Source organism: Vombatus ursinus, unplaced genomic scaffold (assembly GCF_900497805.2).
Source record: "Vombatus ursinus unplaced genomic scaffold, bare-nosed wombat genome assembly UNPS02015152.1, whole genome shotgun sequence".
In the NCBI taxonomy this organism is placed as follows: Eukaryota; Metazoa; Chordata; class Mammalia; order Diprotodontia; family Vombatidae; genus Vombatus; species Vombatus ursinus.
Genome location: NW_020954930.1, coordinates 3,391,657 through 3,412,975, shown reverse-complemented (window position 1 = coordinate 3,412,975; position 21,319 = coordinate 3,391,657). Strand labels below are relative to the sequence as shown.

General features: G+C 48.6%; 1 protein-coding gene across 4 annotated transcripts in view; it reads right to left on the bottom strand.

Annotated features, from left to right (window-relative positions):
• Positions 1-313: 313 nt before the first annotated feature.
• ARHGEF6 (Rac/Cdc42 guanine nucleotide exchange factor 6) overlaps positions 314-21,319 on the bottom strand; it is a 120,235-nt gene continuing 99,229 nt past the window's right edge. For 2 of the 4 annotated variants that reach the window (XM_027846412.1, XM_027846415.1), the window contains 10 exons: positions 21,069-21,155; positions 19,146-19,224; positions 16,990-17,177; positions 15,552-15,677; positions 13,665-13,685; positions 12,299-12,392; positions 8,102-8,197; positions 6,609-6,708; positions 4,201-4,255; positions 314-3,186 (listed from right to left, as the gene is read on the bottom strand). In XM_027846412.1, coding sequence (XP_027702213.1) covers positions 3,046-3,186; positions 4,201-4,255; positions 6,609-6,708; positions 8,102-8,197; positions 12,299-12,392; positions 13,665-13,685; positions 15,552-15,677; positions 16,990-17,177; positions 19,146-19,224; positions 21,069-21,155 — 987 coding nt within the window. In that variant the 3' untranslated portion in view covers positions 314-3,045. The remainder of the gene's footprint in view (positions 3,187-4,200; positions 4,256-6,608; positions 6,709-8,101; positions 8,198-12,298; positions 12,393-13,664; positions 13,686-15,551; positions 15,678-16,989; positions 17,178-19,145; positions 19,225-21,068; positions 21,156-21,319) is intronic. The other 2 variants (XM_027846414.1, XM_027846413.1) reach the window with 2 other exon arrangements.

The window sequence follows — 21,319 nt, the reverse complement described above, 5'->3', positions numbered from 1 at the left end:
TGACCTCATCCTTATTTTCCAGGATGAGAAAACCAAGGTTCAGAGCAGTGATTCGCCTCAAATCACACAGTTAAGAAGTGATGATGTCAGGACTGGAACCTAGGTCTTCTGGCTCCTTCTAGACCAGGGTTTCCCGAAGCTCTAAAAGTAACCAACATCAGCTCCTGCTGAACTCTTCCTTCAGACCAACAGAGGTCCACATTCATGGAAAACTACCAAAACACCACGCTCCCAAGATATTCAGCTCCATCCCCCACCCTTCCTCTTTACCAACGCCAAGCAGACAATAAAGGAGAGTGAGCACACACAAAAATTCCATTTATAAGGCATTGTCATCCTTCTTTATTGATTGAAAACATCAATTTAAAAAGTGTTCAAAATAAAAAGTTTAGAAAAACTGGGTTTGCATATGAGAAATGACAGGAAATTAGCCTACCCTGGGAGAAGATGAATGGAGTGGCCTCATCACAGTGAGGCAGCAATCAAGAGGATGACGGGACCAGAGAATTTATAAAAGCATTGTAAACAACGCAAATATGGAACCAGTGCTGTCGATTTCACATGGCTTCATTTCCTCGCTCTTGTTATTTGGCTCATAACAGCAACAGCCATGCTTGGTATGGGTTCCGTTAGCCGAGGTACCATGCTTCTCCCATCAGGGGCTCGGAGGCCTCTTAAGCAGCTGTCTATGGAGCTCAGCATTGGAAAATTGGTTTTCAGTACAGTCTGCTTTCCTACCGTGACTATAATCCATTTGAGTTCCTTATGTCACTAAGAGTTTCCTATCGATCTTCTTCACATGTGTTTGGTAACTTCGGAGGGGACAATTCAAGAGGCCCGGCTTTGATTTGGGATGTCTGAGCCCTCAAAACAGTCATGCTCCTTGATATCTGAAGATCATAGCTCATCGGAGGTCTAGAGCAGACCTTCTTAAATTTTTTCCACTCTCGACCCCTTCAGCACTTTTAGTTTTAAAAGTGCTGGTCTGGAGTGAGACCTCAAAAACTAGTCCAATCCCCTCAATTTATAGAGGACAAAAATGAGGCCCAGAGAGATCGCTTCAATTTGCTAGGCCTCAGTTTCCTTATCTGAAAAATGAGAAAGCTGAGCTCCCTTTAGAAGGTAAAGGTCCCTCTCTCAGAAAGTCTCTCCTGGCCCTTCAGCCCCAGAAGGGAACAAAAGGTGAGGCAGAGGCTGCCCCAGATGAGTTTAGCTAGGTAACAGGGGTGGGTGGCTTACTCCCAGCATTCCTTTGCCTGGCCCACTTCCTGAGAGTAGTACTTCCCCTGGGGGGGGCAGCAAGCAAAAAGTCACGTACCATACTGTGTAGCAGCAGGGACTAGAGACCACCAAGTACCGGGGTGGGGGAGAGGGTGGCCAGTTTGGGGAGCAAAGCGTTTCAAGTTGGAATTCGGGTGTTTTTTAAAACAGCATTTGCATAAACTGACACTCATCAGTATTCATAGCAAATACATCTGGAGAACTTTTTTTTTTTGTTTATTTTTGTTTTGTTTTTCAATCTAATGCCCCTTTTTTTTTCCATCCATCAAAAGGGATCTGTCCCACGCTGGTCAAACTTCACCTGCCTTTGGGACTTTCTAATTATCTACCAACACATCCTTTCCTAAATTGTGCTGAATGATACCTGGAATCTGCTGACTATTCCATGGCCACGAGCTCCAGCTGTGTCCAGATTGCTGGGATTCCAACAAAGTTATTGAGGAAAAGAGGGAAGCCAGATCAGCAGCCCAGCCAGCTCCAAGTAGGCCCCATTTGTGGTTGGGCAAACAGTGACCTTCCTGGAGAGAGCAGATTCCTGCAAATGATATTGAAAGGCCTCCTCTTGAGGCGATCAGGGAGAGGGCTCCACCTCTCGCCACAGCCTATAAATGGACCAAGGAGAATGGACATCTCCTGTTAGAAGCTAGCCTCTTTTCTTGGTGGAGACTTTGAGACGCACCAGTGAGGGGAGGCTGGAATCCCAAACCAGGACACCAGAAGAGCTCACGGTCTGACTACAGGAAGGGGAGTGAGCAAAAGCATGTTCCAACCAGAATGACGTACTGCTGGGTATGGTGAAGTCAAAGCACTGGGGAAATGCAAAACGTCTATGTCTACGATGCTCTAGCCAGAGAAGTTGCCACGATGTCATCATCACATGCTAGAAATAGCCTGCCGGCATTACGGCTTGGTGTTTGTGGCAATGATGAAAGCTCCTGCTCCACTGGGTTAAATCAAGCATGTCAATTAGACTAACATAAAAGCAACAAAAGGACTACTGAGTCTCCCGCACTATCTTGTTAGAAAATCCAAGGAAAATAACTATGTGTACATGACGGGGGAGGAGGGGAGGTTAGACAGGGCGCATGGGCCATAGGACTTTACCATTCGATAAATTAGGTACCACTTCTTACATGAGGCTTTTTTTGATTCCTCACCCACCCCCCTCAGTTATTAGGACCCCCCCCCCCCGTGACTCCATAGTGGTTTCATATATATTTTGCATTGACTGGTGGCGTTGACTCCTCACTGAGTAGAGCATAAGTTTGTGGAGGGCAGGAGTCGTTTTGTTTTTGCTGTTGCGTCTCCAGCACTGAGTATGGACCTTGGTGCGCAGTGGGGGTTTATCGATGCCTCTTGAATGAATAACTGAGGGGCTTCAAGATCAAGGAAAGCTATTGGGAGAAAGCAGTGGGTGTGCCAGCCTCCCTCACTGGGCACCACTTGGCAGCTTCTCTGAGAGTAGCTTTGTCCAAAGCACTAGTGACCCATCCATCCAAAGAGGAGATGGGATGAACTATGAACCTAGGGCCATTTGCTGACCCTTCTTATTGCAATAATTCCTACTGATTTCATTTCCTTATTGAATGGAAGGCTATTTCCACTACAAATTCCTTTTTTTTTTCCTATAAGAGAAAACAGCCAAATACACAGAAAGCAGACAAGGCGAGGAGCAGAGTAAGTCAAGGGGTCTGATTTTCCTTCCTCGATGATCCCAAGTCGCACCTGAGTGAGTGCCGGCAGCATGGGGGGGGGGGGGTAGCCTCAAGCCAGGAGGGAGGCCTTGCCTCCTGGGTCTGCCCTCATGCACTCATCTGTTTGCTTCAACAGCCTCCTGACCAACTTTTCCAAGTCTTTCCTGGACTTCAATTCTTCTTCTAGGCATTGCTTCATTTTTTTATTCTCCTAAGTGGGCAAAAACAAAAACAAAAAGCCAAGAGAAGGTCTATTGCAGAGAAAAGCCAACAAAGTCCCGGAATCCAGGGGCAGAAGTCAAAAGAGGACAGGAATTGACCAGCCCCAGCCCCAGTGCACAGCATCATTCACGGCGTGATGTGGGGTGGGAGAAGAGAGAATAGGGTGGGGGCAGGGCTTGAACGAAACTTAACAAGACCCACCCCAAAGCTTATTGCCATGTGGGACCCCAGCCACAGAGTTTAAGTACATATGGCCTAGGACAGGGGAGCAGAATCTGCCCCAAAGGCCACATGTGGCCTCCCAGGTCGTTGGGTGAGGCCTTTTGACTGAGTCCAAGTTTTACAGAACAAATCCTTTTATTAAGGGGATTATTAAGTTTGGATTCAGTCAGAGTGTCACACTCGAGGACCTAGAGGGCCACATGTGGCCGTGAGGCTGCAGATTCCCTATCCCTGGCCTAGGAGGTAAGGCCACTGGGCTATGGCCAAGCCACGATGATATTTGTCAGTTCTGGACAAGACCCAGGTTATGGTAAGAGTGAAAGGTGGAAACATTTCCACTCTCTCCATGGTCCCCACCCCAACCCCCGCCACTTCCCTATGGCACCCCAAATCTGTCTTAGTTCTTCAGTTCCCAACTCAAGACTCAAAGAGAAGCCTGTGCATTGTGGAATGCTGGCTAATGGGAAGAACCAATACATGAATTACGATTCTGTTCACACATCCATCGTGGGGAGTAATCACTGCCTCCTTAACATAAGACAGGAACATGAGTCTTAGCCGTAAGTCAAGACTCTGTAAGTCATGGAGTTGAGCCTAGAGACTCCACTGTGAAGAGCAAAGCATGAATTCCAACCCTAGACCACTGATAGCTTTAGGCCAAGCAGATCATCCTCAGAGTCAAAGACTGGTCACCTTGAACAACAAGTACATAAAGAGAAGCACAACTGTTCACCGACTCACTGCCCTTGGCCTCTAGCTTTTTCTTCACACATCCTCTCACCTGTTTTAATTCCTTGACTTCATCCTTCAGTGCATAAACAGTGTCAACAAGGCTTCTGGAAAATAAACACAGAGCAGAGGTCAGGAGTCAACATGGGGGTAGTTAATGAACAAAGTACGTTTATAGAAGTCCAGACCTTGGGGAGTATTTCATTTTCTTGGCAGCCCCAGATCATAAACCATTCGAGATGTAAATCTTCCTTGGAGATTATCTAACTCAACCATCTCATTTTACATACAAGGAAATTGAGGCCCAGAGAGGGAAAGCAGACCACCCAAGATCACACAGCACAGTAGTGGCAGAGATGGACCTTAGAAGTGGCATCTCCTGTGTTGGCAGAGTATCAGTAGTACTGCTCACAGATGAAACTGGACCAGTGTTTCATAGTTTTGGGGTAAATTACAGCTGTGAATATTAATTCAATCTCTGAGTCATTTCATTCCTGTTCTGCAAATCCCACCATTTTTATCATGTTCTTTATAGTCTCAGATGTATGGACCCCACCATAAGGTCTAGGCCCCTCCCCGAAATTGGCCTGCCAGCTCACTGACCTCCCCTTCCAAGCCTGATATCTCCTTCCATTCAGTGTCTCTCCTTTTGTTGCCTATCTTCTTGTTTCTGATGCAAAACCCATCTCCCAACTCCAGGCATTTGCTCTGGCTGTGGCCCCTGCCTGTAATGCTCTCCCGACTTGAGGATCCCTGCCTCTTGGCTTCCATGGCTTCCTTCGAGTGCCAGCTCAAATCTTCCCTTTACAGGAAGCCCTTCCCCAACCTTCTTAACGCTAGTGTCTCTCCTCTGTTGATCCTCTCAAATTGATTTTCCATATGGCTAGTCTGTATATAGTTTTTTATAAATTATCTCCCCATTAGACTGTGAGCCCCTCGATGGCAGGGATTGTCTTTTGCCCGTCTTTGTATCCTCAGTGCTTAGCACAGTGCCTGGCATATAGAAGGAGCTTAATAAATGTTGACTGACTGACTGACACACCCAGTACCTTCCTCAGCCTTCTCCCATTGGGAAGATCACTGGACAAGGAAGTGGGAATGATGTGAGTTTGAATCCTGACTTGGCCACGTGCCAGCTGTATGACCCTGGACAAATCCCTTGACCTTACTGGCCCTCAGGTTCCTCACCTGGAAAATGGGGTTAATAATCCCTGTTCTGCCTCCCCCAGTGGGGTTGTTGTGAAGATTAAAGGAGATGATGAGTATAAAGTACTCCACGAACCATGAAGAATCAAAACCGAGAAAAGATGGGGACTAGGGAAGGGTTCCTCTTGAAAACACTACAAAGAACATGGAGGGGATGAAAGGCAGGCCTGAAAATTGCTGGGATTGAAGCCGCCCTGCCTGGGGTGGCAGAGGGGCCAGGCCACAGGGCACCCATTCAAAGCATCCAGGGAGCCAAAAGCCCAACTTTTCCACCTCTGCCATTCTGCCAGGGACCGCCTGGCTTCTTTACCCTCATCACATGGGTCTGGTTGCTAGGAGATCAGGAACAAAGTAAGCAGATGACACTGGCTCACGGTGTGTCCTTGGGGGAGGCATAAGGTCCATCTTGTGTAAAACAAGGGAACTAAACTGGATCTCTAGGCCCCTTCTAGCTCTGCCTTTCTATGATCTTACAAAAAAAGACATTTTGCCCCTTAAAACAGGCAAGTCCACAAAAGCCACCCAGTAACTAGACGGCCCAACTTCTGACACCACCACACTGTCAAATTTGGCTGAAGCATTGTATGCACGTGAATCCATACATACTACTGACATCAGGAGCCAGCCTGAGAAAGAACCAGGCTGGGGAGGGCTGCCCCTAACGCAAACCTCCTTCCACCACTGACTCAAACTACAAAGTAAATGGGTTTATCAGAGGCCCCCAAGGACTTCAGAAGCCTGACTGTGCACTGCTCACACATCCTCTGGGATGGCCAGGCTGCCATGATTCTCCTCGTGGCCTGAGTCTGGGATAGAGCTCCAGGGAGAACTGTCAGACAGCAGGCTCTGTGCTCAGTGGAGGGCTTCAAAGGAAGTGGGAGAGAGGGGACCAAGATGCCACTGCACTCCCAGGAGGGTTTGACTTCTCCACCATGTAAATGAGCCCAGCATGGGCTAGGACGCAACAAGGACAACTAGATATTTTCCTCCCTGGCCCCAGCAAAAATTTCAGGCAATTTAAAACTGGAAGAGACCTCAGAGGCCATCTATTCTACCCTCCTCATTTCTCACTGGAGGAAACACAGGCCTGTGAGGCGCCCTAGGGCACCCAGGTAGCAAGCAGCAGTCCTTAGACCCCAAATCCAACACTTTTCCCAGGGTGCCCTACTAGGTGGCATAAGCGGGCACATGAGCAGCTGGAAGGCCTTTCCAAGCCCTGTACCAAAACAATCAGGGACCTCTCGCTCAACTTACTTTTCCTCTATAACTGTCTGCCCATTGCTTCTTGTCTCCTCCACGATAATTTTCTCTTCCTCTGGGAGTAAGACCTGTGGGACGGAGTCCTTGCGGGTACCTGGGAAGGAGGAAAAGGAGCAGGAGCATCAGCTGAAATGCTGTGCAGAACGCCAAGTCCCTTCTGCTATCCCTAAACGTGAGCTCTGGGGCAGGAGCGGGCAGGCTACCATGGACAGAGCAGTGTGCCCAAGAGCACCTAACTGATGCACCGACTCAGGGCCTGGGAAGGCTACACACAGCACACCCTCTTCAAAGAGCACAGCAGTACTTCCCGTCTCTCAACAAGAGAGGTGAGGGGCCACAGGTACAGAATAAGGCTTGCCTTGTCACACATGGACAAGTTGTTGGTTTGTTTTTCTTAACTGTCCTCCTCTGTCAGGTTCTACTGGTGCAGTCACTGAAGTGACAGCAAGTAAGAAAAGAGTATTAAGAAAACATCCCCCCCATTAAAAAAAAAAAAAGGATGGTGGATGAGAAGGTCACTTGCTATCACAAGAGGGTACGCTACCTCCTCTGCAACCAATCATATTTAACCCCAAATATGTGCTCGGCCTCTTCAGGCATCTCAGACAGAGAAGCCACAAGAGAAGACTTAACCAAATACCTGTCAGCATTTACTCACACTCTCTCCTAGACTGTAAGTGCCAGGAGTGCAAGGGACCTTCCTTCTCACTGACCTTTGGCTCTCCCCTAATGCCTAGCCCACAGTGAAATGCCCACAGTAGGTGCAGGACCAGTATTTTATGTCTCTCATACTGCTATGGTTTCAGAGAACAAGAACCTTTGAAAAACAAGCTAAGTGGGAATGGAAAGGATGGTTGACTCATGCTGGCCAATGCCGCTGGCCCCTGGCCGCTGTCAGGCCAAAAGCCAATGCTCCTTGACTTAATTCTTGCCCTTTCTCCAACAGCACCTGCATAGAAGGCACTATTTCCAGATTTTCAGAACAGCTCTAAAGCCGAGGTTTGATCAAGCCTCGTTCTCGAAAATGTGCAACTGATCAAAGATAGTATTTTAACTTCCTTTCCAAATGTGCCTAGAAGATGAGATTAGCATCTGTTCACAGACACAGGCACTCTCTGGGCTCTTTAATTCCTAACAAGAGCTGGTGAGGGTATCTGCATACTTCAAAGAAAGAGCACTTAAAAAAAGTTTGGGTTTTTTTTTTTTTTTGTCTTTTTCATTTTTATCACCTCCAGTTTTTGCACTCTTTTGCCTCTCTCTAGGTGGAGCTGAGCAACGCGTAAACAAAGGGCTGAGTTGCTACAACAGCCTTATCTTCAAGATCCAGTCCTCTGTGTAGCCTGCACTACTCCTGTTTCCTGACGACCGCTTAGGTCACACTATGCACCCAGTGACATGGCTCTGCATCTCGGGAGAGGCAGCCTTCATGGAGAAGCTCCCCAGTGTTGGGGAGCAGGGGATACATACCTAAGGGGAGGAACACGTACCTGAGCCATGGCTTTGCTGAAGGCCTGCATTGGCACTGGTGCAGTAGGCCTCAATCACTCTCAGGATCTGGGCATCTTCCTCCAGGGCTGCTGTACCTGGCAGGGGAGAAGTAGTCATCACTTTGCAAACACCCCTCCAAAGCAGCCCTGGGCCTACACCACGGGGTACCGTCCCTCTGGCTGATGGGAACAAGGGAGAAGCCATGATTCAGGGCTGCACCAGCACCAAGCCAGGCCTTTGCCCTTTCCCTCGAGACCCTGGCAGAAGAGAAAGCATTTCTTGTCCACTGGGTCACGTCACAGGAGCCTCATGGAACTATAGAGAGTGGGCAGGGAGCTCGAAGTCATTCAAGTGTATTCCCATTCCCCTATTTCACAGAAAACACTGAAGCCCAGAGAGGTCACAGGATCACAGATTTATAATTGGAAGGGACATCAGAAGCTATCTGGTCTAGCCCCCTCATTTGACAGATGAGAAAACTGAGGCCCTAAGAGGTTCGCCCGATATCACACAGGTAGTAAATGACAGAGGCAGGATTTGAACCCAGGTCTTCTGACTCCCCATCCCAGCGCTCTTTCTGCTGTACCATGTCCTCCTTTAAATGGCTGCTCCAAGGTCACCTCTCCCCATTTCACTCCATCCATGTTCCAGCCCAACAGCACAACCCCTGACTCGCCCACCCCCTAGCTTCCCTCTTGGACATCATTGTACAACAGGACCTGCCGCGGTGCTTGTGGTGGGAGACGATAACGACTATAACAATAATTCTCTCGAGCCCCAACTCACAGCGCAAGAGTAAAGTAGGGGAATGCCAGCCTGGGCGATGGAGACAGGGGACATTTTATGAGGTGGGTGCTATCATTACTGCCATTTTATAGATGGGGAAACTGAGGGTAAGAAAGGCAAAAGAATTTGTCCAGAGTCACAGAGCTGAGTGTCTAAGGCAAGATGCAACACCAGATCTGGTTGACCCCAAGAGCAGGGCTCTCTCCCCATTACTCCATGGGTACCCCACAGGCTATGGGGCAGAGTGGAGAGAGTTCTGGAACAAAGGATCATAGCTCTCAAGCTAGAAGGAACTGCAAGGACCATCCAAGTACAACACCCTTACTTTACAAAGGAGGAAACTGAGGCGCAGAGAGGTAAATGAAGTGACCTGATCTGAACTCCGCCCCTCTGAGTGTTTTCCCCACTGCCCCATACCAATGGACCCAGTCAGGAAGACCTGGCTTCAGATCCCACCTCTGCCACTTACCACTCGAGCAAGTCACTTCATTTACCTCTCTGGGCCTCAGTTTCCTCCTCGGTAAAATGGGGACAAAAAGAGCACCTACCTCTCAGGGTTGTCATGAGGTAGTAAGTGAAAAGCACCCTGCAAGGCTTAAAACACATACATGTGAACTCCTAGAAATAGGGGTGGAACCTGGAGCTGGAGTGGGATCTGATTGGACCTGCTGCCCATGTAACCAAATCTAGGGTCTCTGACGGCACCTGGGCCCAAAATCTGATTTCACTGGATTGAGCTAAAAGGAGTGTCACAGACACTTCCTTATCCCATGTGTTTCATGTCCCTTTAAAGGCCCAGGAGCTCTCTGGGCCAGAGATGGAACCAATGGCCAGACTGCCCCTGTCATTGCTTGGGAGACACGGTACACACTGAGAATTTTAAGTCCAGCCCTCTTCCAGTGGGAGCCACATTTCTGTGGCTAATTTTTCAGGCAATTAATAAGTGCTAACATTTATATAGTGCGTCTATGTGCCAGGCACTGTGCTAAGTGTTTTATAATTATTATCTCGTTAATTAGCTGGTGCTATTATGATCCCCATTTTACAGATAAGGAAACTGAGGCAATTCGCAGAACACTAGAGTATCCTCAGATTCTGAGAAGGTTTCACTCATGAAACTTAGTTCATCTATCAGGGAAAGCTCTGGCTATAGAACACAGCCCTCTGGACACCCTACAATTGTGGGTTTGGGAGGGGAAGCCAGAAAGACTCCCCACAAAAATGAAGCCAAGTGACATCTGATTGGGATGCCCATAAGGTACAAGAGAGCGTCTTGGCTCAAAGGCATCACACCTCTCCCCACCCTCCTTTTGTCGTTGTTCAGTCGTTTCAGCCGTGTCTGACTCTTCGTGACCCCACTTAGGGTTTTCTGGGCAAAGATACCAAAGTGGCTTGCCATTTCCCTCTCCAGCTCATTTGACAGAGGAGGAAACTGAGGCAAACAGACTTGCCCAGGGCCACACAGCTAGTATGTTTCAGGCAGGATTTGAACTCAGGGAGATGAGTCTTCCTGCCTCCAGGCCTGACTTTCTATCAACAACAGCGTCACCTAGCTGCCCCCACACCCTTCTGGCCACCCTCTACCTTTATACTGTGGTATAAAATTCAAGCCTACACATATAACTAGCCGCCCTTTTCCAACCTAATATTCTGGCTGCAGAAGGTCTTAGGGAATGTAGGGCATCCACAGAGCCCGGGGACAGTGGGGATGCTGATGATGAGCCTGGGTCCCCCACAAATTTAGGGGGCCACAGTCAAAGGCCTTGGTCAGGGACCGAGCTTCCTTAAGAGGCTTTGGAAGAAAGGGGAAAAGCAGCTGCCTTATGCAGCTGGACAGTGCCCATTTCCAGGGTACATGGACTGTCTGTGGCTGTGACATGTTGTAACGTACTGGGTCTGACCTGTTCCTTGTGGGGTCATGTGCTTTTGTTGCTGTATCATGCTCCTTTTTCACATATTAGCATGCAGCAATCTCTGGCCACTATGTTCAACTCTGTAGGTGATGCTATATGTGTACCTACTGTGTGAGACTTGGGTTTGTCCACACGTACTGATGCTACTTATGCCATTATCATAATAGCTAGCATTTTTATAGCGCTCTATGGTTTGCAAAGCATTTTATATATATCCTGTCATTCATTCAATCTCCTTACCAACCCATTTTAGAGATGAGGAAACTGAGGTTGAGAGAGATGAACAGACTTGCCCAGGATCACCAAGCGTCAGAGGCAGGATTTGAACCCAGACCTTCCAGAACCCAAGTCCAGAACTCTAGCCACTATGCTACACTGCCTCTGAAGGTCCCAAGAAGAGAAATGGCTCACCTGAGGTAGTAAGGTACAGAGTCAAGATTTGAATCCAATGCTCTAACTCCAAATCAGGCCTACTTTTGCCATTGTCTCCCACTACAGTTTCCTTTTCTGGTCCCTGGAGAATCTTAGTGATTGAAGAGCTTTAGGAAAAAAGGTGGCCAGCGACCTTGGTAGGACCAAAGGGACCTACCTATCTTCTTAAACTGTGAAGAAGCACTGAATGGGTCATGAGTGGAAAAAATCTAAGAAGCCCCCAGTCTAGTCCATCTACCCCATTTCACAGCTGAGGAGCCTGAGGACAAGGAAGGCCTCAGTGCTTTGGCTGAGGGTCACTGGGTAATGGGCTCATAGAGCTGGAGCTGAAAGGGACCTCCAAGGTCATCAAGTTCAACTCCCTTTTTCACAAAGGAAGAAACTAAGGCCCAGAGAAAGAAGGTGACTTGCCCAAGACCACACAGTATCAGAAGTAGGATTTGCACTCAGGCCTTCCTGAATCCAAGCCCAGCACTCTAGGCACTATGCTATGCCCATCCTCATAATACTGCATAGAATTTTCATGTGACTGCCTTGATGCAGCTACCCACACATGCACCATACACTGTCCAATACTAGTAGCAGGGTGCCATCCGTACTTTTCTCTAAAGAAGCAAGTAGGTGGCAGCCCGTGGACAGAGCACTGGACCTGGAGTCAGGAAGACCTGTCCAAATCTAGTCTCAGACACTCCCCAGCTGTGTGAACCTGAGGCATGTCACTTTCACCGCTGCCTGCCTCAGTTTCCCCATTTGTAAAACAGGAATAATAACAACAGCTACCTCCCGGGGTTGTTGTGAGCATCAAATGAGATGATATTTGTAAAGCCCCTGGCACAGGGCCTGGCCACAGTAGGCACCATATCAACTTTTATTCCTTTCCTCATCCCCTTCTCCCCCTCACATTCAAAAGTGCCTTTTAATCTCCTGCTTCCTCCACCAGTACATGGCCATGCCCACTCTTTGGTTCTACTCATTCCTAGAGCCGTAGGTATAAGTGGGCACAGGTGGCATTACTCAGAACTGAGGATCCCTACGCCACGTTGTCCGCCTGCCCACAGCACATACTTTTCCTAATGACATATTCTTCCTCCGATGCTTTTCTCTCCGTTTTTCTTTTATGGAGAAATTTCTTCATTGTTTTAGGGCTCTTGCTGGAATCCTGTGAGGGACAGAATGTTCCTGATATAGTAATTCCTTCCAAAAAGGCAGAACTCAAGGTCAAAAAGACAAATACGTGCCATGATAAGGCCCCTGCCTGCATTTGCCCAGCCATCCACACTAGGGCAGGATAGCTTGAAGCCACTGAAGAGAGAGGCCACCCACATTCTCTCCCAGCACTCCCCAGAGTAAACACCCAGAAAGGTGGCTAGAGAGGCCCCGAGAAGGCAATGCCCCGTAGGTCCCCCAAGGATCTCTTTGCAAACAGAGAAATGGCAAGGCTCCCCAGGAGGCTCATGTCTGTTGTCGTTACCAGAGGCCTGGATTTGGGGTTAGAGGCCTGGATTTGGGGTTATCAGGAAGCTTCAAGCAGGTTTAAAGGATTCATTCTGGTAAGAATTCTCTAGTCTTCATGCCAAGATGGGGAAACTGAGGCTTCACTGCCTCAAGGCTAAGTGACTTCCACCAACGTGTCAGAGACAGGAACTGAATAAAAAACTTCTTAGTGCATAGGCCTGGCTTCTGGTGGCCTGATCAACGTTTCCCCCAACTCTAAGTGACTGAATGTACATAGCCATATCTGGCACCTCCTATGTCAACAGGCAGAAAAGGAACAGATTTGCAGGCCTGACTCCTAAGTCGAAATGAGAAACTGGCACAAGGGAGATAGGAAAGGTTTGTCCATCATCACACTGGAAGAAATCGATTGGGATCTAAGAGCTGAAAGAGACCTGGAGGTCACTGAACCCAAACTCCTGTCCCCTGTAGGGTAGTATATTATCAGTCCTGTCTCTGACACTTACTATGGCCTTGTTTGGCAAGTCCCATGAGTTCTAGATGAGTTGCCAATCTGTACTGGTGGAGGAAACTTACACACGGGGAGATCCCTACCCTAATGAAACAGTAGGTTCAGTCACAGCTTTCCTTCTGGCCCACCCCAACTCCCTCCCACTGCCATTCAATCATGTGCTACCTTCGGAAGGTCCAAAAGACCCCATTTTCTTCCCCAGCCACAGTTAACCCTTTCTGACTTGAAAACAATGGGGGGAGGGGAGAGGAGGGAGGGGAATGCCATGCAGCAGTTCTAGGACAGTTTAGCAAGCAGGCCATGGGCCAGATTAGCACAGATCTCCCAAATACTCACCGTGGCGGGCTTACATTCTCAAGTACTGACAGAGGGGAAGCGCTTCGTGCATTAGGAGGAGATATATAGTAAGGCAGGGCAAGCATTAGGAAGTCACAGTAAGGCCGCGGGGACACTTGCTACCCTTACCTTTAAGATATAAGACATCCTCTAAAAAGGGATATGTAAAGAAAGAGAAGAAAAGTGTGAGAAAGGTTGATTGTTACACCAGCCAAGTCCACTGCGCAATCATCTTAAACTGCCAAGTGAAATGTTAGTACTGCCCTTAGCCCCTCAGGAATGGGCACCACCATTCTCACAGCTTTCCCTGTTAGTTTTCCACTGAAAAAATCATGCACTAGCCCAAGGAATGCAGCTCCGTGCAGAATCCCAGACGTTGAGCACTCCGTGCTGAAGACACATTAACCCACTCCCTCCAGCAGGGGGACAAAAAAGGCTCATGCCTCAGGGTTTAATAGATTAGTTGTGTGCAGGAGGATTTGGGGCTCTTTACCTTACCCAGAACCTAACCATTTTACCACTGACGTGACCGGCCCCTCCAAAGATGCATATCACAACCCATCCATGCCTGTCCATCCCATGTGACTCCTGCCCATGCTCTCTCCCGTTTTAATGGTTTAATGGACACAGAATACTTAAAAGTGTGACAAGGAGGAGAGAAACTGCTGGGAAACATAAGGCCGTTGTGCTCAGGTCATCTTCAAAAGAGGACCCCTGGATGACTTTGATGAAGCCAGAGCAAATGGAACGCTTCTCAGTCCCCCTCCTGAGGACCCATGTAAACTGAAGAGTCAACTCAGGTTCTGGCCTTGAAAAAGAGATCAGTGAGTCCTAAGGGGCCCCCGTTTTCTTCTGCTCTTTTCTGCTCTGAGTGCTGAAGCCACGCATTTGGCAAGGCAGCCAAATGTCCGGTCTTACATGAAAGTGACGTGGAGTGGAGCTAAACTGTGTTCTATAGCCTGAGTGCCGTCCAGAGAGACGCTTTCCCTCACCCCCCCAAGAAGGCTGCTTCCAGCTGACAAAAACAGGTGTACTCAGCCCTGAATCAGACCTGGAAAAGGAACTTTTACTCGTGATTGAGCATCTTTTCTGAAATCGGAAACCAAGACTAGAAACAGGTCAGGGAGATAGGCTCCGATGGGCTGGGAAAGGCAAAAACTGAACACGGGCTACGTCAGCTGGTGGCTGGGGTTTCCTGGCTACGACCCGAACAGGAACAGGAGGGTGAAATCCCCAGCAAGCTCTCTGGGCTTAACTTTAAGAAGCTCCAGTCCCCCTTCTTTTCTTCTGCGAAAGCCCTTACAGAGAATCCTCTCTCCTTGCCTCTTACAGTACATTGGGCCTTGACTTCCCAATTCTGACCTTCCTGTTTCTGGCCTGCCCATCTGAATGGGCTTTGCCATCTCTAAGCAGGTGACTCATGAGCAATCTGTCGCCCCCCCCCACCCCCCACCAGGAGTCTCCATGTTTGGAGCTGAGAAACAGTTGCTGAAAAGCAAGAATGCTGAAAGAGGGCTCAAGCCCCACTCAAGGAAATTGAGGCCTAGAGAGGGGAGAGGATTTGCCCAAAGCCACATAGCTCATAAGTGACAAAGTCAAGATCTGAATCCAAGTTCCCTGATCTCAAATCGAGCACCCTTTATCACCATCCTACTCCGCCTCTGTTTCTTATTTGAGACTTGGGAGTGAGGTGTCTAACATCATAAACTACAAAGACCACTTTAAAGTTTGATAGTTCATTAAAGGTCCCAAGTAGGTCTGCTGTTGGAAGCCCTTGTGCTTAGCACCTAGGCACTTACAAAATAATCAGGGCACACAACACGGACTCCCAGAGGGAGCCTGGGCAGTCAGTAAATCTAACAGTGAAGACAATGAAGAGCTGCCTCTTGGGCTCTAGCAAAGTGTGTGGGATCCCAGAAATGTTGCCCCATCCCCCGAATAACCCTCTGGCAAAGGGAAACGGCCCTGAAACTCCTTTCTCCACACTGAGACATAGACCACTTGTAGCGAGATTACCTCTTTGTAACCTAGAGCTGCCGAAGGTCTAAGAGGAGGTGCGGGTCTGAGACAACTTAAACTCCAAGGCTTTTGAATTGGGGGAGGCTCCAGGGCTCCTCGAGGTTGTCCGGCAGCGCTAGAAGACTAGGAAAATGGCTCATGAGATGCTGGCATTCTGCCATGTCAACACTATCATAAAGTACATGAGGAGAGAACAAGTCACAGGCACAGAACAGAGGACAGCAGGGCTGGAGAGAATATCTAGTCTACCACCAGCTCCCACCTCATTTTTCAGGTGGGGAAACAGAGGCCCAGAATTAGGAAGTTGCTTGCTCAGGCTGGTTTCGTTGTCTCTACCACATTGGCCCAGTTAACCCCAGAAAAGGGAAAGGGGAAGATAAGTTAGCCCATGGACAAGTGGGAGAAGGGCCTCCTAGAGCTTCACCACTCAATTTGCCCATCCCAGATTATGGGATTTCTTTACCATGCGGACTAACGCATCCAAGAGATCCATTATCTGTTTTCTCAAGCCTTAATTTAATTTTTTTTTTTTTAGGATTTCAGGCAGGCTCTATTTCCTTGGAGCAAGAAAACAGAGCTGATATGGGCAATACTGGCCTCCCGAATCTGACTTCCAAGGCCACCCCAAGTCACAGCCTCTCATTTGGTAGAGAAATCATCTCATTAATCTGGATTTTGGGAGATCAGAACTTGGAGGTAGATCTCCTTGGATCTCCAGGAGGTGATCTTTGGTCACTTTTTGGTTCCCTTTGAACTCTCTACTCAAGGATGGCCTGCTGAGCAAAAGAATAAATTACAGGGACAGCCAAGGTGAGGCAGCAGGGATGTAGTACAAGCACTTATAATTTCTGTGCAAGGGAGGGAGGAAGAGAGGAGGAGAAGCACCCAAGGGGGAGTCAGAACATAATGTTCAAACACTGGCTTGACCCCCTGTTCACTGTATGAGCTTGGGCAAGTTGCTTAACCTTGCTGAGTCTCAGTTTCCTCCTCTGTAGAATGGGCCTAATGACGTGAGTGCTAGCTATCCCCACAGGGCTTCTGTGAGGAACGGGCTTAGGGAACTACAAGGTTCTATAGAGATGTGAGTTACTATTGTTATTGGGCTTGTGACTGTTCACAAATAAAACTGGCTCATTTGATGACACTCCCAAGCAGAAACTCCTGTTGGAAACCATGAGCTGTTAGCTGCTGTTACAGTACATTTCTAGCTACAGGTGACCAAACTACAAATCTCTAAGAACTAGTGTCTACATTGCTACTGTTGGCTGCGTGTTAGTGTGTCTCATTGTCTATGTTAGGAAGTTTCCTGCCTGCCAAAAATCAGTATAAGGTGCAATATACAAACACAGGCCACATGCTGGCGGCTTTTCAGAAGTCTTCGACACACAGGGCGACATACGGGACTTGCCGTGGAAGCAGAGAAACTCATCGATACCTGGACCTCATCAGACTCCCCAGGGGCAGAACTAAGCCCAGTGCTTACAGATGGCGCACTCCACGACTGGGTTTTCACAAGCACGCTGCCCGCACCAGTGCCCCTGTTCAGTCTGTGCAGGTGATCCAGCCACTCTTGGAGATCCTGGCTGCTGGGACAGAACACCGTCATCCTCTCGAACAGGGGGCCTACAAGTGGGAAGACATGGAAGGTGAGCCGACCTTGGCCACTGGCCCCGCCACAGGTGACTAATGAAGGAGTTGTGTGGGGATGACTCTTAGCCCCACGAAGCCCTGGCCACTGCTCCGAGAGGAGCAGGAGCCACCGCTCCTGGAGATCCGGAAAGGAAAGCTCTGGCCTTCCAAAAGTCCTTGGCACTGCCAAAAGGTTCCATGTCCAAAACTGCTCTCATTTTATCAGTGAGAACAACATTAAAGAGGACACTTGACCATCTGCTTTGTCCTAGAGACCATGGAGCCTATCCATCTGACATGCAGCTGAAACCTCCCCATTAGAACGTGAGCTCTAGGAGGGCATCACCAGTGTTAGTACAGTGCTTTGTACATAGTAGGTGCATAATAAATGCTTCATTCATTTAACCTTCATTCATAAGTTCTCCTCAAAGAATGTTTGATTTTTTTTTGTTTGTTTGGGGTTTTTTTAGGCAATTGGGGTTAAGTGACTTGCCCAGGGTCACATAGCTAGTGTCAAGTGTTTGGTCTGAGGCCGGATTTGAACTCGGATCCTCCTGACTTCAGGGCCAGTGCTCCATCCACTGCGCCACCTAGCTGCCGCTCCTCAAAGAATGTGTTGTGGGTCACAGAAACCACCTTGTTATTTTCTAGCCACATCTTATATTTTGTTCCTTACATTCCTTTAAAGAGACAGTGAAACTCCAAGAGAAAACATCTCTCTGGATCACAGATTTGAATGCTTTTTTAGTTGTTGTTCAGACCGATGATTTCATCAGTTTAGGCAAGTCCCAGTGTGGAAATTCCCTCCACAGACAGACTGACAACTTATCTGTCATTTCAACCTAAGGCCCTGTAAGCTCACACGGTTTCTATACACCCAAGGCGGGACTTGAACCCAAGGCTTCTGGATGCCAAGGTTAGTCCTCCATGCTATCTCTTGTAGTTTTAATTTTTTTAGTATAGAGAATATCCAGTGCAGAAACATCTGCCACCAATCTAGTCTGAACACTATTCTGTAACATGGGGCCTCAGAGACTTGCCTTGGCCCCAGAGAGGTTAAGTGCTTTGCCCAGGGTCACACAGCTAGTCTGAGGCAGGATGTGAACCCAGATGTTCCAGCTTTTTCCACCATTAAAAAGTCTCCAGATGAGCACCACAGTCCCCTCTGAGCCTAAAGTTCTATGATTCGGCAGACTCCCCCACCCCCCCAAGGGAGTCCATTCCATTGTCGGAACAGTTCTCGCTGCTAGGGAATCTTCCCTTCCTGCATGCCTCCCTCCCCTCCCTTCAAATCTTGCATTCTCCCAGGCTGGGTGAGAACCAAGCCTATCCACAGCCTGCTTTTGCTTCCTGCTTCCAGACTTCGGGCCTTTTAAGGCCTTCCACCTGAAGATGGACGGCAGGAAAGGACAGGAAGCTGCCATCGGTCACCTTTGTTCTGCCTCAATAGCTCTTAATTAAGTTCAATAAACATTTAGGAAGCACCTGTCACGCGCTGAACTCTGCAGAGTGCGAGTGGTCCAATGGCTGACTGAATCAATGAAAAAGGATTTCTCAACGACACACTGTGTGCCAAGCGCTGTGCTAAGCAACGGACATACAAATAGGGGGAAAAACCCAACAACCTGAGTCCCTGACCTCAAGGAGCTTATTATCTAATGGAGGAGCTAAGACACAGACCCAAATTAGGATGGGGTGAGTACATAGGAAAGGGTTGAACAAAGCAAGAGGCCTGAGAGACTGCGGTGGGTGAGATCCCTGCTCTCACTGGGCCAGAAGGGGGAAGGCTTCATGGAGAAAGCTGCCCCTGAGGGGGGTGTTGGATCAGGAAAAGGCGAGAGACTTTCGATTTCACTCCTCTCCCATCTTTCTGCCCCTCAGAAATCCAGGAAGATTCAGCTTTGCTGCCACCCCCATGCCAAATGCCACCCCGCCCTTCCAATGGAGCCATGCAGTACTGACCTGCTATTTCAAACGAACAGTCATTGCCTTCACTTTCATCTAGTCTTGTTAGCATCATTCCAGCAACTGGGAGTTTTCCCTGCCAGAATGAAAAGGGGTTACTGATGACTCCAGATCTCCAAGGGCCCACTCACTCTCATTATGATTTCTGACTTTCTCAGGAACTGACTGCTGAGCTTTTCATGCAAGGGTCAAGAGATCACGGATGTGGAGCTGAAAGAGGCCTCAGAGACCAACTAGGCCAACCCATTTATTTCAGAGAGGAGGGAAGTAAAGCCCAGAGAGGTTAACTTGCCCAAGGTCACATAGCTAAGCAGGGGCAGGGATGAGATTGGAACATGAGTCTTCCATGAAGCTAAGCTGCCTCTTTCGTTTATCAGCATGTCTCTCCAACCTGAATTTTAACTTGCTCAAAGACAGGAAAAAATGGGGAGATAGTCTGTGGGAGGCTTGTTCCTGGGGCTATTAATCAGCCTTCATTTCATTTTGGACTGACTGACTGTCACTTCTTCTTAATGTACTGATCAGAACTTGGAGAAGCAGAGCTAGAACTCTCAGGAGTGAGTGAGGCCTGGCCAGAGGCTCCAAGTTGAGAGGAAGAAGTGGGGCACGACGCTTCTTCTTCCCGTGGTAAACCTGAGCAATCTCATTCCCCGGCCCAGGGTTCAGGCTGCCACATGCTAGGGCCAAATGCCATCCCGCCCCTTTCCTGAGGCTGTCGTCTCACCAGAGTGGGCCGCCCCACATGGCCTGGGGACCCACTGAAAGGGATAGCCAGGCTTAGTGTGAGGGCTGGGCTCAAGGGGGTGGGCAGGTTACAGTAAGCTCAGTCAGAGCTTTTCCCTGTCCCTAGCCTTCCGCACACATCATTTTCCAGCATGTTCTCTAGGACCTTTCTGTAGGGTTCACAAATCTCCCCTTCGTGCTAGAATGTTCCCTCTCACATTCCTTCCACCTTCTTGTGTTCCCTGAGCCTGTCTTTCTCCTAAAGGCCCCTACTGCTCTTGATGGCTTTTCCCAGCCTGGCTGCTTCTTCTCTCCCACCCCCAGATGCAAAGAGCCAGGAGAGTTGGCATCTCCTTGCTGCCCGTGGCTACTTTCAGACCCTCCCTCTGCTAGCATCACTCAGCAACCATGTCTCTTCCTTTGAGGTTCACTCCGTCTTATCCAGGTCCTGGCTGCTATCATTTATGGACCTCCATTCCACAAAATTCAGTGACTGGCTCGCAGGCTTCTCCACTGCAGCTTCCATCCCCTTTCAACCACCCTGGCCTCCCAATGCCTCAACCTCTCCAACGCCCATGACCTCTGTCTCCAGTCAACCTCAAACACATACAGCTAAATTTGTTCCAGGTGCCAGAATTCCTAATTAGTCGTTCCTGAAAGTCAGGATGGTCTGAGGCCTACCTACCAGGTGCCAGAGTTCCGGATGTTTCTAGGGCCCTGAAAGAACTGAGATTACAGACCAAGGGAAATCTACCTTTTTAAAAAGTCTAACAAGGTTCCTGAAGTGCACAGCTTGGAGAGTCTAATTAGGCAGGGTGGCTATCATTAAGGTGACCTTTTTCTTTTCTAAATGTCAACGATGTGAGGTGGGCAAGTACTGCTTCTAATACTGTCTAGACACCCCCTTAGACCTCCGGGTGTGGACACCTGGCATGACAGCCAGAGCAAAGAGCACACAGGATGCAATCATTAGGAGGAAACGAAATATGCCTTGAATTAAGGACTATCTGCCCTTATGGGATGTGTCTAACAATTAAGGAAGTCAGGCCCAGGTGTGTAGACGGGTGGGTAAGAGCTGGGCACTGTCAGACTGCCGCCACTGGCATGATGACAACAGCGATGATGACAGAGGTTTGATATGTGCAGAGCAGGGGCACCTGAAGAGAGATGCTGGCGCTAAATCAACCATCCACTGACCTGATAGATAAATCCACTCATCCGAGGACTTGCTGATACCATGAGTAAAACACTTGGAAATAACAAGAAATATCTTTCTTCTTTCTCCTAGAGCAGAGGCAGGGGAGAGAGAGAGAAAACCAGGAAGTTCAGAAAACAGGTATGGTTCCTTAAGATGGCCTAAAATTCAAAAGGGTGATGCAGCAAGTGTACCAAGCTCTGGGTTTGGGCTTAGGAAGGCCTGAGTTCAAATGTGGTCTCGGCACTTACTA